This window comes from Monodon monoceros, unplaced genomic scaffold, assembly GCF_005190385.1.
Source record: "Monodon monoceros isolate NGI ecotype Baffin Bay Population unplaced genomic scaffold, NGI_Narwhal_1 Super_Scaffold_15, whole genome shotgun sequence".
Lineage (NCBI taxonomy): Eukaryota > Metazoa > Chordata > Mammalia > Artiodactyla > Monodontidae > Monodon > Monodon monoceros.
Window position 1 is genome coordinate 28236171 of NW_021703771.1, and position 19158 is coordinate 28255328.

The 19158-nt window shown below is 37.8% G+C and overlaps 1 protein-coding gene across 3 annotated transcripts in view; it reads left to right on the forward strand.

The window, feature by feature from the left end:
• FHL5 (four and a half LIM domains 5) overlaps nt 1-17689 on the forward strand; it is a 36724-nt gene extending 19035 nt beyond the window's left edge. For 2 of the 3 annotated variants that reach the window (XM_029224116.1, XM_029224115.1), the window contains exons 2-6: nt 4776-4943; nt 5806-5977; nt 7981-8150; nt 12592-12778; nt 17365-17591. In XM_029224116.1, the coding sequence (XP_029079949.1) occupies nt 4788-4943; nt 5806-5977; nt 7981-8150; nt 12592-12778; nt 17365-17528 (849 nt within the window). In that variant the 5' untranslated portion in view covers nt 4776-4787 and the 3' untranslated portion in view covers nt 17529-17591. Of the gene's footprint in view, nt 1-4775; nt 4944-5805; nt 5978-7980; nt 8151-12591; nt 12779-17364 lie in introns of all 3 variants that reach the window. The other variant, XM_029224117.1, reaches the window with a different exon arrangement.
• Nucleotides 17690-19158: the final 1469 nt, after the last annotated feature.

Genomic DNA, 19158 nt, shown 5'->3' on the forward strand with positions numbered 1-19158 from the left:
ATATTAATAATAGACCCATCCTACAGGATTGTTGTGAGGATTAAGAGAGAGAATCTACACAAAGTGGTTAACACAGTACATGGCTCTCAGGAAACACACGGGAGCATTAGAACTCACTGTTAGTATTTTTAACAATTCCTTCAAGGATGGTAGAGGCTGCTCTTTGCCCACCACAGCACCCATTCTGCCCTGTAATCCAGAGGTCAGGAACCTGCTGCCACCGCTGATACCACTACCACGACTACCTCTCACAACCCGAAAACAAGTCCCTGGACCCCGGAAAACCTGAGTCCAGGCATTCTGAACGGCGGAAACCACTCACATTTCTACGACCCAGCCTGCCAGCAGCAACAGCAGCAGGAACGCATCACTCCCACCTTCCAATGTACACACACCTGTTTGGAGTTAGCAAAGCCAAATCTGCATCCTCAACACTAGCTGTAAGAGGGTCCAGGAGTTGTCTTTAGCTGCTTGACCTCTCCAACTAGGAGAAGGATAGAGCCAGGGTTGGGAGAACCAACCCATGATAGCTACCACACGATCCATTCAAATGTTATTTTCTCTAAGCTGTTCCGGAATTTTTCCCAGCTGAAAGTAATTTCCTTCCTCTTTCCCTTAACTGGTGGTTTTTAATTATCACTGGACATTAGAACCTTCTGGGAGCTGAAAAATCCTTATTCTCATTCTCTACCCCCAGAAATCCCAACTTAATTGGTTTCAAATAGGAGTGCATTTTGGAAATTTAAAAAATTCTAACATGCATTGTGTTTAGAACCATTGCTCTAAATTATTATAACCTTTCATTTCTCCTTATCACGTCCAAACCTTTGTTTAGTTATTTATAAAATGTCCATACTCTTCCTACTGGATTATAAGCTCTCTGAGGATGGGATTTGAGTCTAGTCTATTTTTATGCCCTTCATAACTTCTAGCAGATTACTGTGAAAAAAAAAAAAACATATTTACCTGTTTATAGAATGAATGAATGGTGTGTGATGCCTTGCAAACCAAAGCATATTAAAGATACCCTGCATAGCCTCAAGTCCTTGCCTCTCTCCTGCTTGATATTCTCTCAACTATACTTTTTGGGAATCTGTTCAGCATAATAAAAATATAAGTGAGTATATTGCTCACAGCATTAAACTTCTAATCATTAACTCACCATATAACATAACTTGACACAAGATTATTCCTGGTTTTAAAAATAACATGTAAGAAACAGCATTCTCAGCTACAGAAGTTAGGACCAATAAACTCACATGCTTTTAGGTAGAAATCTAAAATCTAAGGGAGATAATTGGAAAAAGAAAGCCAAGTGTGTTCATGACATTGGACTTCTGAGCTATTTATCTTATCTTCATAGGTTCTTTGATATATCGGTGTACCTCTAAATCAGTCTTCCAAAACTCCAGTGTGCAATAAAAATTCTGTGCTTAAACTGTTGCATAATTGCAGAATCACTTTGACAGAAGTTTGGCAAGAATATAATCTAATCCTTTTGAAAAGTTTGACAAGAATGTCTAATTGATATTGATACTAATGTTTCTAAGTTCATGCCAGGAAAAGTTAAATGCTATTCAATTGGGATACTATTAAGATTTCTTATGACTCATAATTATAAATCAGCTCTGTTCAAGGATGTTAAATCTTTGAAAGCAAACATTTTTCAATAAACGCTTTTCAATATCTTTGCCAAATTAACCCTCAGATGGGGGCTCCTGAGAATCATATAGTCCCTATCCCCTTTCCTACAGTTTTTACCTGTTAGAAAATGATTAAAAACTAGCCATTTGGTCTGCTCTTGAGGACACTAGTTATTCTCTGATTATTCAAAAATATTAATGTAAGGGACAAAGAAGAGGGGGAAAAAAGAGACAAAGGCCAAAAAAAAAAGTGCAGAATGATGTTTAGGAGCAAATGAGGTGGTAAAATGTAACCCAATTGGAAAAATTCATCCTCTTGCCTCTGTTGCCTGCCCTCACACCACTTAGAACTGCTTTTATTAAAGGTCCAAATAGCTTTGAAAAGCTTTAAATAGTTTCAAGGTCTTCCTTTATCCTGAATGGACCCGGGTGAAAATCTGTTGGCAAGACTCACTATTCCCCAACTTCAGATGTAATCCTTTGCCATTCTCCCATTTGTCTTTTCCCCTTCCTTCCCTGCTAATCAAGATCCTTCTTCCCTTCCTTCCTTCCTACCAGTCCTGCAAAAGCTTAACTTCCTTCAAATATTCTTAGAAAGGTCTCCCTTTACTGTAGCTCCTCACCCCTTTCTATTAGTTGCTAAGAATTCTATATGGTTCTAGTGGAATGTGTATCATATTTATGGTTATAACACCTCTAAGAAACTCTATATAGATGTATTCATATACCCATAGTTAAATGATAGACTTTATGAAAATGAGGACTGAATTTCTTAGTGTACTTTCCCCAACTAAGAAAAAGAGCACAAATGGTCAGTTTGTTCCTTATCTCAAATTATATTCACTATTACCAAGGTAAGAGCTAAGAGAATCCAGACTTCTTGAGGGCAGGGACTTCAACTATTACAGAGTAGACATTTAACACATGTTGACCTGGACCAAATGCCTACTCCCACTGTATAACTATAAAATGCAAAATTACATAGTTCGGAGATATTGAACTGACTCTTCTCATCCTCCCCAACTCCCTGACTTTGCTTTTAAAAAACAGATGGAATAAGATGTACTTTCTCCTTTAAAAAACTGGAGAAAATAGGGTCAATTTTGTTAAGGATTTTTATGGAGCAAGGCCTATTATGTGATTAGAATGGGGATGGGGCAGGATCTTCTTGTACTTACATTTAGACAAGTATTTATATTCACTGATATATATTTCTATATCAATATTTATATTATAAAATAAATATTTATTTAGATTTTAGATATTTAGACTTCTGATCACCAAATGAAGTACAGGTATTATAATGTTGTATTTAGAGTGTTGTTTAAAATAAAAACTTGAAATTCTACCAATTTTGTGATACCTTTGGTGTTTCTTCATTTTATAATATACTAAAAGCCTCACAAAATGGAAGTAGTCTGGGAGTTCCTAAGTCCTGAGAGGCTGTGCTTCATGGTGCTATTATATACATCTAAAACTAAAGAAATATTAACAATGAAAATGGTCTTTTCCATATTAAGTGATGAAAGTTAAAGGTATATACCATATTTCACCATTAAGAGATAAAAACTTGATCACTGTGAATGTGAATAAAATTTGCATTTTTAAATCTTTCAGGGGATTTAGATCTATTTCCTCCAGTTTCCAAGCTCTCAGCAATCCTTTTAGTGTGTTTGTATTCACTAAAAAGGGACATTTCTGTGGAATTAATCAAATGGGGAATTCAGTGTTCCCTGCAGATAATTTTGCCATGTTCCCCTGGGAACTTCTAGTCTGAATTTTCATCTTTCCTGGGAAAAGACACATATATTCTAAATCCTTAGTCTTTTCTTTGTTAGTAAAGATCTGCTATAAACAGAATTAATGATAATGTACATTCAGCAAGACACTGCTGGAAACTTCATCATTAAAATAAAAGGTGGCAAAATATGTGAGAATGCAATTTGAATGTAGTAAATAAAAACTGGCATGAAAAATGCTATAAAAATCATCACAATAATTGATTTTCTGATTTTGCTAAAATTAAAAAACAAATTTCTGATGTGGAGAATTAGAAAATATTCATAGTTCCCAATATATTTATTTTCCAAGAAAATCAGTGGTACTATTTTTGGTGACAATGAAAAACTTATGTTCGATGCCTAATTACACCCTTTTGAAATCCATGTGTTTTGTTTTTTAATTTACAAAATAACTAGAATTCTTATCCTGACCTTGGCTTTATGTTTTTCATTCTATAAAATGCTGCTGTTATTCTTCCTTCTGTGTACATGTTAGTTTAGCCCTAAAACCTGAAGAATCTGATAGCTCTTTTCTACCTCTGATGGTTTTAACTGCATGTCCACATCTGGAAAACTGCTCAGTGGCAGTCACAAAGACCTAACACTTGGACTGAATCCTCACTGCTGAGGAGTTTTATTTGACCAGCTAAGTGTGGGGCATTTAAGTGGAGATGTCCAGGAAGCAAATGAAGAACAGGCTAAAGCTAGAAATTTAAGTCAACAGTATATTTAGGGAGGTTGAAGCCACAGGTAAGGAGGACATCCCAAGGGAGAGTCTATGGTACAGGAAGACCTTAGGACTAATGTGCAGAACCCTCACTAGGTACCCGACAAAGAATTGGGAAATAAAAGGATGGCAGGGAAAATGACAAGGTACTTGATCAGTAATTTCTATTTCAGTTAGAGCAAAAAAAAAGACTCTTGTTATCCCCATGGAACTCCACCTCCAGCACTCTCCAACAAGACAGTAAGTGATGACAGTTAGTGAAAGCTCTATCGACAGTTCATATTTATACCCTTCAGGTGAAACCGTCCTATTTCAACACACATTACATTCTCATTGAATTCCACATTAGTGAATGAGGAATACAAGATGTTTTTTCCACACTCTGGCTGCTGGTTTAATGCATTTTGCTAGTAAAACACACAGAACTGCCAAGATGGGAGAGTAGCCTCTTCTAAATCACTCCAAGTGTCACCATGACTACAGCATATTTCCTAAATTGCTGGGTGTTCATATAAGAAAATATAAATCTATTCAAGTGCTTGACTCATGTTGTATTGAGGCTTTATAATGTATCTTATCAAAAAAATTTGCCTTTATATATGTAAATTATTTTTTTATTCATAGGATTAAGCCAAAATGACAACTGCTCAATTTGATTGTCAATACTGCATGGCATCACTTCTTGGGAAGTATGTACTAAAGGATCACGATCCATACCGTGTTACTTGTTATGATCGTACCTTTTCTAACTATTGTGAGGAGTGCAAAGAACCAATCGAATCAGATTCCAAGGTAGGCCTTACCTCAGTTCACAGAATTATTGCATAAGAACAGCAGACAAGTGCTTTGGAATGCCTGTTTTTCTTTAGTGTTGACTGTTAATACTCTAATGCTCTGCTACTAGATATAAGGATTTTCAAAGCTATCATCAATCAAGTTCCAGGCACTATGCTCAGCACTGTGGCACATAAGATACACTTTAATCCTTACAATGATCTTGGGAGATAGTTCAGGATGCTGAAGATTAAAGAAGTTATTTGCCCAAAGTTACACAGCTGAAATGTTATTTCTAGAATGATAAGAGTATAAGTGAATAACTATATAAATAATTGGAGCCGTAAAGATTCAAAAACCTGTATCTTCTCACTTCACATTAGCCTCATCTTCATTAAAGCATTGTGCGCTGATACCTCTCACACATACACCCATTCCTCCCAGAATGCACATTATTATATTTTTTTCCTCCTTTTTTGGGGGGTAGCGGGGGAGGTCTTTGTTTTAGTTAACTAGTGTTGAGATTTTGTTTAGGTAAATCTCAAACAGTAATAGGATGTTACAACCTAAAAATAAAAATCATTCCATGAAAATCTTTTCTTATAGTTTATAAAAGGAAGGTAAAGGAAATTTGAAGAAACAGGAGAGTACACTTATTTTCCATCTGTCTTTTGTGACCAACCAAGGAAGCCCCAGGCTCTAGTTCTTAATTGTCCCAGAGAGTCTCCTCTCTATGGGTAACAGTATCAATAACAACATGCCCTCAAGCTACCAGCACCACCTCCTGGCACCAGAGTCCCAGGGGTGTTTAGTATTGTTTTATAAAATGGCCTGTTTTGTCACAAACATACTTAATTAACTTTTATTTACTGTCTCAAAGGATCTTTGTTACAAAGGTCATCACTGGCATGAAGGCTTCAATTACGCCAAACGCAGTCAGTCTTTGGTGGAAAAGCCTTCTGCTGCCAAGGATGAGTGCCTGCTGTGCTCCGAGTACTATTCTAACGAGTGCTCCTCCAAGTGCTTCCATTGTAAGAAGACCATCATGCCTGGTAAGATCACAAGGCACTTCTGGTCTATAACTGAACCTGCAATGCTTTGAATTAAACCCAAGCACAGTAAGAGTATAGTACATTAGTCCCCCCTTATCCACGGTTTCACTTTCCATGGTTAAAATTGCCCAAGGCTAGGGCTTCTCCGGTGGCGCAGTGGTTGAGAGTCCGCCTGCCGATGCAGGGGACACGGATTCGTGCCACGGTCCGGGAAGATCCCACATGCTGCGGAGCGGCTGGGCCCGTGAGCCATGGCCGCTGAGCCTGCGCGTCCGCAGCCTGTGCTCCGCAATGGGAGAGGCCACAACAGTGAGAGGCCCACGTACCGCAAAAAAACAAACAAAAATTACCCGAGGCCAAAAATATTAAGTCTGAAAATATTAAGTGGAAAATTCCAACAGTAAAAGTTTCTTAAGTTTTAAACTGTGTGCTCTTCTAAGTAGTGTGATGAAATAACCCTCCATCCTGCCCATGACGTGAATCATCTCTTTGTCCAGAGCATCCTGGCCAGTAGTCACTTAATAACCATCTCAGTTATTAGATCAGACTGTTGCTGTATTGCACTGCTTGTGTTCAAGAAACCCTTATTTTAGTTAATAATGGCCTCAAAGTGCAAGAGTAGTGATGCTGGCCATTCAGGTATGCCAAAGAAAAGCCATAAAGTTCTTCCTTTAAATGAAAAGGAAGTTCTCAATAAGGAAAGAAATTGTATGCTGAGTTTGCTAAGATCTAATGTAAGAACAAATTTTCCATCCATGAAATTGTGAAGGAGGAAAAAGAAATTCGTGCTAGTTTTGCACCTCCAACTGCAAAAGTTACGGCCACAGAGCATGATAGGTGCTTGGTTAAGATGGAAAAGGCATTAAACTTGTACAATAAGATATTTTGAGAGAGAGACCATATTCACATAACTTTTATTACAGTATACTGTTATAACTGTTCTATTTTATTATGTTATTGTTGTTAATCTCTTGCAATGCCTAATTTATAAATAAACTTTAACATAGCTCTGTATGTATGGGAAAAAAACATAGTATTTATATATAGGGTTCGGTATTGTCTGCAGTGTCACACGTCCACTGGGGGTCGTGGGAGGTATCCCTCACAGATAAAGGGGGGGACTATACTATACAAAACCCTGCTTTGCAGAAAGACATATTTCTGCTATCTCTTTATCTCATTTAGTGTACTTTAGATATGAAAAGATTATTCTTTCTGTCTCCAATGGGCAAAGTACTGTCCTTTGTGTTTTTTCATAAACCTAATTCATAGAAACATTTTGAACCAGAAACTGAGCCATGGAATAAAGATAAAATCTATACCAATAAATTATACTAACACTGCACTAAACACCCTGTCCTAGGCAGAACCAATAGCATCAGAAAACATAAGCCATCATAGGACAATGGGACCAATCATCATTTTGTAGCTCAACACAAACTGGTGTGAAGGTCAGTCATCTTTATTTTCTCTCAGGGAAAACAAGGATCCAAGTAAATTGTTACACCTTTAGGCAAGTACTAATTCTCTGTTTTGATCCTCTTCTCAATCCCTATGGACAGCAGCATACGAACAATTCTCTCTCATTTTCTTATTATAGGTTCAAAGATTTTCTAGGAGACCATAACTACACAACATCAATCTCAGGAGTTTGTGCCTTGGGCATTCCTAATATCCCTGTAATGCTTACTATGTCCCAGTTTATCTGAAGCATGTGCAGCCTTTCAGAGTCTACATTTATAGTACTTTCACATCTCAAAATTGTGAAACAGCACAAGAGTTTCCAGCGAAAGTGATTCACCATCATCGTAGGCTGAACTCTATTTATTGACCTCTTTTTTCAGATAAATGTTTTGGAAACCAGTAAACGCTATTTTTTCTATATGGATGATTGCTTTTTTCACCTTAACTTTAGTATATATTTTAAGTAATTTGACATATTATTGCTTAAAAGAACAATTATGCTTGATTTGTACTAACAGGTTCTTACTTTGTGGGTACAGGTTCCCGGAAAATGAAATTTAAGGGAAACTACTGGCATGAAACCTGCCTTGTGTGCGAGCATTGCCGACAGCCAATAGGAGCTAAACCTTTGATTTCCACAGAGAGTGGCAATTATTGTGTGCCGTGTTTTGAGATGGAGTTTGCTCACTACTGCAGCTTTTTTAAGGAGGTAAATATCTAAAGAGGATGAAGCTTGTGAAATCTTCCAAACCATCGCTTTGTAGCGGCATTATATGTTTGCAATGAACTGATACTACCATGTCATATCCATCTTTGCACATTCATGTTAATTTTGAATTCCAACATGTTCGAAAGCACTACCTGTCACAGTGAGGAGGCCCATCTATTTTTATCACCATAAAATTCCACCCAGAACATGAATTTAATGTTCCAAAGGCTTAAGTGATTTGATATTCCAGTTCCATTCACAGCTGTTCAGGCAAGATTTCACATATTCTGGTAGAGGGCCCACGTCTCTCTTTGAATACAAAATATTTCTTAGAAAATTTTTGATCCATTTAATTTCAGAGAGATATGGATTTGTCTCACAGAGTGACTAAGGGAACCAATTTAAACAGGATATTTCACTCCTCACATCATGTCCAAGCAATATAAATGTCTTCTAAGCTTGAAGCTTTTATATTTCTAAAGAGTAGATAAAAAACAGAACTACCATATGACCCAGCAGTCCCACTACTGGGCATATACCCTGAGAGAACCGTAATTCAAAAAGAGTCATGTATCACAGTGTTCATTGCAGTACTATTTACAATAGCCATGACATGGAACCAACCTAAGTGTCCATCAACAGATGGATGGATAAAGAAGATACGGCACATATATACAATGGAATATTACTCAGCCATAAAAAGAAACGAAATTGAGTTATTTGTAGTGAGGTGGATGGACACAGAGTCTGTCATACAGAGTGAAGTAAGTCAGAAAAAGAAAAACGAATACTGTATGCTAACACATATATATGGAATCTTAAAAAAAATGGTTCTGATGAACCTAGGGGCAGGACAGGAATAAAAACACAGACATAGAGAATGGACTTGAGGACACAGGGAGGGGGAAGGGTAAGCTGGGACAAAGAGATAGAGTGGCATGGACATGTACACACTACCAAATGTAAAATAGATAGCTAGTGGGAAGCAGCCGCATAGCACAGGAGATCAGCTTGGTGCTTTGTGACCACCTAGAGGGGTGGGATAGGGAGGGCGGGAGGGAGGCTCAAGAGGGCGGGGATATGGGGATATATGTACATGTCTAGCTGATTCATTTCGTTATACAGCAGAAACTAACACACCATTGTAAAGCAATTATACCCCAATAAAGATGTTAGAAAAAAAAAAAAGGAGTGGATAGATAAGAGAGTGACACTCAAGAGACTGACAAGATCTTTAGGGAAATTCATTAGACAGAAAGACAGAAAGATGACTTAAGAACTGCAACTGGTTTCCTTCACCTCCAGCTCCAGAGCTCCATGCAGGGCCTTTCAATTTGGACACCCATTCAAAACATATTTTCCAATAGGAAAAAAAGTCATTTTTTTTTTCAAGTAAACATGGTCCAATTCTTTTTGTATCCTCTAAGCTTTTACATGAAAGTCACTCATCTCTATCACCTTGATAAAGTCTGTCTGTATTCCATAAATATATATCGGTGTTCTCAAAGAAATTCTTGACCTGTGAGGCATCATAAGTTTCAAATAACCCTATAACTTGTGATGAGAAAGCTTGAATCATGAAAACATATTGGATAAGTCCAGTGGTTTCTAAACATTTTTGATCTACAGGCTACTCTGGCAGGTCTCTTAAGACCATTTGCATACTTGCATCTGAATTGTCATTGCCACTTTCTACAAATGCATGTACAAACATACACACACTCAGCGATTTTCCACATATACTTAAAATACTGGTACTGCAGTTGAAGAGGCATCAATCAACCCCTATGTTATAATTATTAAATTACACTGTCATGATGGCTGAAAATTACAGTTGAAAGTAACATGCTACAAAACCACCTTACACCCGAAGACTTCCAACAACTTAGAAAATGACTTTACAAGAAACAGTCAGACCCTATGACTCTGTGACAGATGAAGCTCCGAAAAATTATCAGTCAATGACATGCATTTAGAAAGGGATGCTGGAAATAAAATATTTATCTCACTGTTTTGCGGGACAACTAAGTTGGCCATTTTTAGGCTACGTTTCTTAAGGACTTACACTAAAATATTAATGACACTCGTGAGACTCATCTTAAAATCATTTGTTGGGCACACAGTATAAAGTTTCTTTCAGTGCCATAAAGAGTCAAGAGAACGTCTCTAGTACATCATCAGAGCTGAGCACTATCTGGGGCCAAAGCCCTGGCGTTTCCCAGGTTAGAGGAGCCTGCCCTATATTTAGGACATGATTTGAAGTCACTGAAAAATTTATGAAATGTTTCTATTGGGTAGTAGGCAGATCACAACATGCCAGATTATTTTCTATTTAATTTTTTAAAACCACAAGTCCTTTAAGTAAAGCTGGATATAAATGTTTCGGATCAAGATGATCCAAGCTGAAGAAAAACAATTTGTTTCAACCCAAGCCAAAGACCAAATATAAAACAAAAGAAAATAAGCAAAAACTACTTGACCATCAGGCCCATAGAACTTTTTTCATACATTTTAGTTTCACAAAATAAAATCTATTTTCTACCAAAAAGCAAGTAACCTCAAACTGTAGTACTCTGAATTCAAACTCCTCAAGTTTCACATAGACTATTCTGTGATTCACCAGCTTTCATCCACTGGGTGCAAAATCATTATTGCCTCCACTTTGCCAGAGAAGAAACTTGTTCTAAATCCTGGGATCAATCAGTAGCGAAAACCACGCTTGGATATTAGACTTCATCTTAGCTCGTCTGCCTCTTCAAAAGAATATAATCACAAGCAAACAATTTTTAATGTTCCAGAGTTTCTTCTCCCTAATGAAACAATCTTTGGAGGGTACATCAAGTTTTATTTTGCTGTGAATACAGTTTTCAAGTTTTGAATCTTTTAAGCATTGCCTGCTAATCATTTGACCAAACAAATCAAAGGAATCTGGAACTCTGCTGTGCCTTCTGTAAGGCATCTGAAGTCAGTAGGGGGGCATTTTAAATTGCTTTAGCTCACACACACCATTATGTTTCCTATTTACTTATTTAGAATAGTATACTTTTCCTCCTTTGTGAAAAATAACTTTCTATCAAGTGTCTTTAATTTTTAAGATAGTCATTGTAAGATTTTAAACTGTTTTTAGAATCATCTTTTCAAAAGCCTATAGGATAGACAAGTATCCTATAGGACGGCTATAGGATACTTAGGTGCCACAATAGGATGGCTTAGAATAGACTACTTTTTCTATATCTACTTAATTTGCATACAAAGATTACAGGCGGCATCTCAGATATCACACTGCTTCAGTCATTTTAAGACATTTCCATGAGCATATGCCAGGTTCCCCGGACAACCCAGGACCTCAAGAGCCGTGGATTTGAAAGATGCTGTGACTTAAAAATTGCTACACAAGAAAAGTTGTCTAATATTTTTCCAGATGATTTTTAAATAAAGATATCTCAGCCTTTAAAAAAGTAAAATCCAGACTAAACTGGTTTAGAAAATAAATCTTACGGAGGAATAACAAGCATCTCTGCAAAACCCTAGCATACCACACATTAAGGTTCAATGTACAACCAGCACTTACGACTTTGAGCCCTAATGCTGAAAACTCACACCGTTGCCCAGAGCACCCCTATTTGTGCTAGATACAATACTGGAGTTGCTTTCCAAACATTTTTTCCCTTAGTGTTTGTTCATTCATTCAACAAAGACTTTGTCAACTGCTTATCAGTGCAAAGTAATCTAATCTCAGTACTGTGTTCATGGTTAAGCACAGGGGCTGCGGAATAAGGCTGTGCAGGTTTGAATGCTAGCTCTGTGTGACCCTAGCAAGTGACTTAACTACTCCAACTCTTAGTAGTTGCTCATCTCTAAAGGGAGAAAGATAATAGTCCCTACTGTGTCAGCATGTCGAGAATGTTAAGAAGTTAAGAACAGGGTTGAAGACTGAAAAAACACCTCAGAAATATTATTCATTATTAGCAGATTATGGTGTTGATCAATTCCTTTCAGGGTTACTACTGCTGGAATAAAGCATTCAGGAAGAAAAATAGCTTTTTTTTTCCTTAGGATCTTTAAAAGTTATACATGGACATAAGAACATAGCATATAAAATATCTTAGCTCTAAAAACAGATCTTTGAAAAACAACAAGAAAGAGAAAGATGAGCAAAGGAATCAAGGGCCTATTTCTTTTTCATCTTCCTGAGTTCATTATGGTCCTGCTTCCTTTCTGTTCCATTGTAGGAGAAAAATTAGGACATTTATCACCAGCCCTATTTAATCCCTGTAGCCTTCTGTTTCTCATAGATTCAAAAAAATCACAGGGAAAAGACATCCTGACACAATGTGATAGAGTAGCCCAAAGTACCACTTGTGGGCACAGAAGAGAATCACAAAAGGTCTGAATTGTAATAACTTCCACAGTCATTGCCTTTTTTGTGATCATTTGCCAGGTGATTACTTCAGGTGGGATAATGTTTTGTGACCAGCCATGGCATAAAGAGTGTTTTCTGTGCAGTGGCTGTAGGAAAGAGCTCTGTGAAGAAGACTTTATGTCCAGAGATGATTATGCATTCTGCTTGGACTGCTACAATCATCTTTATGCCAAAAAGTGTGCCACCTGCACCAAGCCTATTACTGGTGAGTTATTCAGTTTAATATGGTCCTACCATGAGACAGGTATGGCTCTGTAAATGCTATGTATTTAATTCAGGAAATGCAATTTAAAAAAGAATGATCTTTCCTTTATGTTTCCTTTTGAAATAAACATGGGTACCTATATATAAATATAAATATTACGCACAACCCTCAAGGCAAGTATAGAGTGTAATTAAGGTAGCTATGCTCTGTAGAGGGTAATTAATACTAAACCTCACGGTACTGACTCTACATAAAGTAATAATTCAGGGAAGAAGGAGGATAAGATGAGCGGAGAAGACCTTCACAAGGAGGCCTGATCTGAGGCAGAACTTTAAGGAGTTGAGTGGGGGAAGGGATACTTATAAAACAAAATGCTGCTGAATTCCAAACAAGGGTAACAGGGCCTTAAAATAGATAAAGTTTTAATTAAATGCAAGTACTGTGCAAAAATCTGAGGCTATAATAATTAGGATAGCATAGGTCAGGAATTAATTAAACCTCAATTTAAGATGCTTCTAACAAATATATTATTCTCTTTGCTTTCTATTCACTTACAATAAGTTTTTTTGTTTTTTGTTTGTTTTTGCGGTACGCGGGCCTCTCACTGCTGTGGCCTCTCCCGTTGCGGAGCACAGGCTCCAGACGCACAGGCTCAGCGGCCATGGCTCACGGGCCCAGCCGCTACGCGGCACGCGGGATCTTCCCAGACCGGGGCATGAACCCGTGTCCCCTGCATCGGCAGGCGGACTCTCAACCACTGCGCCACCAGAGAAGCCCTACAATAAGTTTTAATTGTGAATAGATGAGATAAAAAAAAAAAAACAAGATAGCATTCTGTTGAAGAAACAAAATATACATGACATGATTTGAAAATAACATAAATGGTAAATCAATCTGTGTTAAATGGATTTTCAAGGTAAAAAGAGCATTATGTTTTCCTTAGAGACACTTCTAAAATGCTAATCCTGTAGTAAAGGAACTGAAGAGCTCATCACACCTGAGAAATCCAACAGCTATTCTTTTAGGCAATGTATGGTCACCGAATAACAGAACTATACTTCTGTTCTCCATTCCTAGTACTCTTTGGTCATATTTCACTTTTAGCTCAGTCTATATAACACAGAATTAAAGATTATTTTATCCTTTTCCTCCTCCTCTATCTTCAAAGATATCACAGAGTAAAACTGAATATTTGTTCAGCTTCAAATAAAGAGTTTTGCTGCAAACCCAGCTTGACAGGCTTTCACTTACTTGCAAGGGAGGGAGTTTCCTGGATGAAAAGAACATAGTTCTGTCTCTCCATACAAGGAAGGCACCATGTTTTTCAGAATCTCACACTGGCCTATAGGCTAGATCTGGCCAGCAAGCATGGTTTGTTTGGCCTGCACTTGTTTGTAAACAACTAATGTAAAATCCATCTCTGTAGCCTAAAAGTAAACAAAGAGCCTGCCCAGGGTGAGCAGACTACCCTCACATTCCCGGCCGGGTCACGGTCATATGGAGCTGAGTGGCTGGCCCGTTATGTAGGGCATGGCCCCTTTGCTGCTTCCACCTTGTCTCTATCACTCAGCTATGTCACCTCTCCAGCCCTTTCAAGGGCTTACGCTGGCAATCCCAGACTATAGGGCTCCAAATCTTGGGCTCTTAACCACTCTGCTCTCCTGCTTCTATACATCTGGCGACTCCTAAAGCCAAGAGAATAAGCCACCATCTCTACTGGTTTTAGTTAGAAATGGGACTTCCATAAATGCAACAGTAACTGGAGCAGCAAAATCTTAGTAGAATCTGCAATCACTGCCCAATGGATTTAGTCAATTTATTCTACAATACTTTTCTTGAATTGGCCAGAAAAAAAAATTGGGGGTGGGGGGGGGGCTGTTCCGTGAAGAAATGAGAAAATTAAACAACTCAAAATGGTTTGAAAATTTTCTGGGGACCCAAATGGCTAATACTGATCCAAAAGTGCCTACACAAGCCCTGAACTTGATGAGTTTCATTTCTGACCCATCACAGATTCATGTGATTTTTCTGATGGGTTGTTACAGGTCAATCACTGAGCACAGCTTTTTTTTTTTTTTTTTTAGGTCAGACAGAAAAGCCATATTGTTCCACATGAAGCATAGGGATGATCAGAAACCAATGATTTGTCCCCAAAGTAATCCACATGCAGGATATGCATTTAATTTAGGACAGTCTTTTGGTCATTATCTTAACCTTCTTTTAGCTCTGTGATTGAGAGACACCAGAAACTAAATGCCTGCAAAAACTTCCAGCTCACTTTAATATGTTTTGATCTGATTCTTAAATGTATATAGGCCCTGTAGTAGTGCTTCTTTAAAATTGAACTATTTGAACTAACGTACCATAGGGAACTATACTACCATATATTTATCTTCTGAAAGTTGTACATTCATGCAAACAATATGTCATCCTAAGAAACTATGTTAGAATGTTTTCAAAACACTATTTTAAAGTAACTAAATCTATAAGGAACAAACTCAAGATGTAATTACAATTTTTTCTCCTCCTCTAAGATAGGATTTACCTTGCAAACTTTCTGGGATAAACGAAGCAGCTTGATCTAGTAGGAAGAGCTCTGATCTAGGGAGTAAAAGACCTTGGTCTTGCCTCTGCCCCTGACTACTGTGTGACCCGTGGGTACAAAACTCACCTCCAAGGTCCTCATTTGCCTTATTTGCAAAATGAGGAATTGAACAAGATCACATGTTTGCTTTCTTATACTTCTGTTTATTTTTAGTAAAGTGAGTTTCAAATGTTGATTTCTTCAGAAAGGGATGCTAAGGTTCCTGGTTATGTTCTTTAAAAAAGAAAATTCAGACAATTTGGTGAAGTTAGGAGCATAGGCTCTGAAACCAGATGGCCTAGGATTGAATCCCAGATCTTCCACTTAGCATCTGGGTGATTTGGCCAAGAGTCTGAACCTCTCTGTCCGACAATTTCTGTCTGCAAAGTTGGGTTGATGGTAATATCTACCCCATGAAGGTGAGGTGAGAGCTATATGAAGTAAAGGGCTTAGAACAGTGACTGGCTCATCTTCAAGTTCTCAACAAATGCTAGCTCTTATTCTACAGAATTTTCAGGAATGAATGAAGCCAAATAAAACAGGTGTCAGAGACCTGTTGTTGACTTTCTTACTGCAAATGACCCTTCTGACCTGAGGGAGTAAACATGTCCAAAATCAAAAAACTTTACAATCAGCTCACATGTTGAGTCAGGACTTTCTTATATTCCTGCTACCAGATGCTTCTTTTTAATTCTTCTTTGTAAAATTCTAGAAAGAATTATTTTTACATTTGCCACCTGTACAAGGCCTAATAATAAAATCAAGAAAACCTCATGTGCATCAAAATGCTGGATGTATAATAATTAGTTTTATAAAGAGATGATTTATGTATATACAGAACATTATTCTTGCAGTCAGCTTATTAATGTTCTGAATATTAAGGGAATTAATTGGTACATTATTGATTTACTCTTATTAGAAAGTAGTGATGACAGCATCATAAATAAGCTATAAATTTAATCAAGAAAAGTACAAGAATTTGATGTAAATTTATCCCTGAACTAGTAAATTTATGTGAAGACATCAAAAAACGTTTCCAGGATGAACACAAAAGTTCATTATCATTGGCAAATAAAGACTCAAGCCTAGGGCATCCCAACCCCTTCCCAATCCTTAGACCTTTTCTTTTACGACTCCTCAAAATCAGTTCCTTGAACTGTACGCCGGATTCATATTTGGGATATAGAGATGAGTCTCACTGAAAACTCAAATTCTCACACCTTTCTTAGGAACCCTATGGCTCAAGTGAGGCCCAAGTTGAAGTGATAGAGGCTGACAAAGCACCTCTTAGAAACCCATCAATGGGTAGCATGGCCTCAGTGGCCAGAGGGATCAGATTCACAGATCTTTGCTGCAAGCCTGTGCTGAAGTCACCTCTGGGCAAGGTAATGAGGTCATCACATTAGGCTAGCTACAGGATAGATGGAATTCTCTATTTAGGGCTTTTGGGAATTGTGTCCCACACCACAATACGACCATGGGACTTTATCCTGAATAAAATGAAACATGAAAAAAGAGGGAAGAGAAGAGAACTAAAAGTCATTAAAATATCAAATACCAGGCTGGGAAGTATACATTTATTTTATCTTAATTTTGCTTCTAAGTAAACAGGGTCGCAAAGAAGGAAAAAAATATTCATACTTAGATATGTCTGACTTCAAAACCTATACCTCTCACTGCACTACCCTGTATTTCCTTATGTCTTAGGCAATCCTTAACTGTCTCAAAAAATATGTGCTTTGTATACCCAGATTCTACCTACTTATGTATATTATGGAAAAATTTGACTGAGAATCTGGCTGGGTCTCATAGAAAGAACTTGTCCATGGGCGACTCTCCCAAATAGACACAGGTCAGTGGGGGAAGCCTCCTTTCTTAGGTTACTTGCCTCTACATGGCCTTGCTCACTGCTGTATCTCCAGTTCCCAGAAGAGTCCCTGAGAGAATGCTCAATCTATTTGTTGAAAGAATAGATTACTCTTTTTCTCCAATTGCTTTACAGGTCTCAGAGACACCAAGTTTATCTGCTTTCAAGACCGCCAGTGGCACAGCGAATGCTTTAACTGTGGGAAGTGCTCAGTCACCTTGGTGGGGAAAGGCTTCCTGACTCACAACAAGGAAATCTTCTGCCACAAATGTGGCTCTGGGGTGGACACTGACATGTAGACGGAGACAGTCCTTCCCCACCTGAAATCCACCTTGCTTTTGTTCTCACTAAATCCAGAACTCGATCGATGTTGTATTTCTGACTTAATTTTTAGAAAACATTCATGTAGAGTTTACAGCGGAAGAGTTTTTGCACACAGTCTGATTGAACTATAAGAGCTCAAAAAAAAAAACAACAGACTAACAGAAATGAATATATACTAAGTCACAAAGGCACATTTCCTTGCAAAATACTGCACTCTGCTGTTAGAAATACAGGAAAATATTTCTTTATTGTAATCAAGTGTATGATCTATACCTAGAAGTCATGGATGTTATTACTGAAAACTGATGTTTTTCAAACCTGCAGAGTAAAAAGGAAGATAAGAGATCAAATTGAAGGGCATACATGAGACTAATGTTTGCATTCCTAACTAGCTAGTTATATATAACATGACTGGCTGTGAATGGTAGAAGGACAGAAATGATCAGGAGGAAGTGATTACTAATCATCACGTTTAAGTACTTTGTCATTTTATCATTCTTTTATTGTTCACAAGTACTGACTTCAGAGTCGAAAAAGCAAAGCTACGATTTGCCCTCATCCAGCCTGCTTCCACAGCTGGTTGGTTACCATATTTAATCAATGGAATCTGAGAATTCTGGACACTATGCCTCTCATTCTCTGCAGAGATATAAAAGGGTCCTTTCTCCCTAAGGATAGTCAAAGCATAGGTTCCAACACATTTTGTATTAAATGCATTTCAAAGCCCACAAAGATTTTTTTTCTAAATACTTAACAGATTCCATGAAAGAAAAGTCTGTTCTTTCAAAAGAGCTAACTAAGATAATCAGTCCCCAAAGGCAAACCTTTAAAGTAAATAGATCATTAAATCATCACTTCTGGAAATGAGTTTTAGGGAAGGGATTGAGTGTTGGAACCTGACTTTCACCCAGATATCTAAAGGCATAATAGAATGCATAATTAGCTCTCAGCGTCATGCATTTTGCCTTCCAAAATTACATAGTTGATTAATGGGAAGACATAAAAGTGGGCTTTCAAGAAACCTAGTAATAAGAAGAACTGGAAAAGAATAATTCACTGCTGATAATTCAGGACCTGCAAAGCAGCACAACAGAGCAATAAGGTCTACAGATGAGCCCTCCCCACTGTTCCTCCATGCCCATGCAACTCACCTCACCCATGCCAATGGTGTTCTAGAGCTTCAGGCTCTTGCATGGCTGTGAGGGGCACTCTCAACCCTCGGTAGCCAATCTACAAATAAACCAGTGTTTACTGGTCACAGCCTTAGTGAAAAGCCTATCACCATGTGTTTAACTTTATACCAGACATCTACTCATGATGACCCTACCTAGCTGCCCCTGGACAAAATTTTCCGCATTATGTGGGATAAATGGAAATCAACCTCTGCTCTCCATGCTCAGTTACCACCCTTTGTTATAGTGTCACTTGGGTGAAGCAGAGAGAGGTCACGAGAAGAAACGCACATTGACATAACATTTTTGAAAGTGTCCACTCTCAGATTACTGCATAGCATTAAAGGTTCTGATTGAAGTCTAATTATATGCTGTGGCTGATTACAATTATATCCAAGAGATTTAATTAAAATTGTTATGGAAACACATTTTT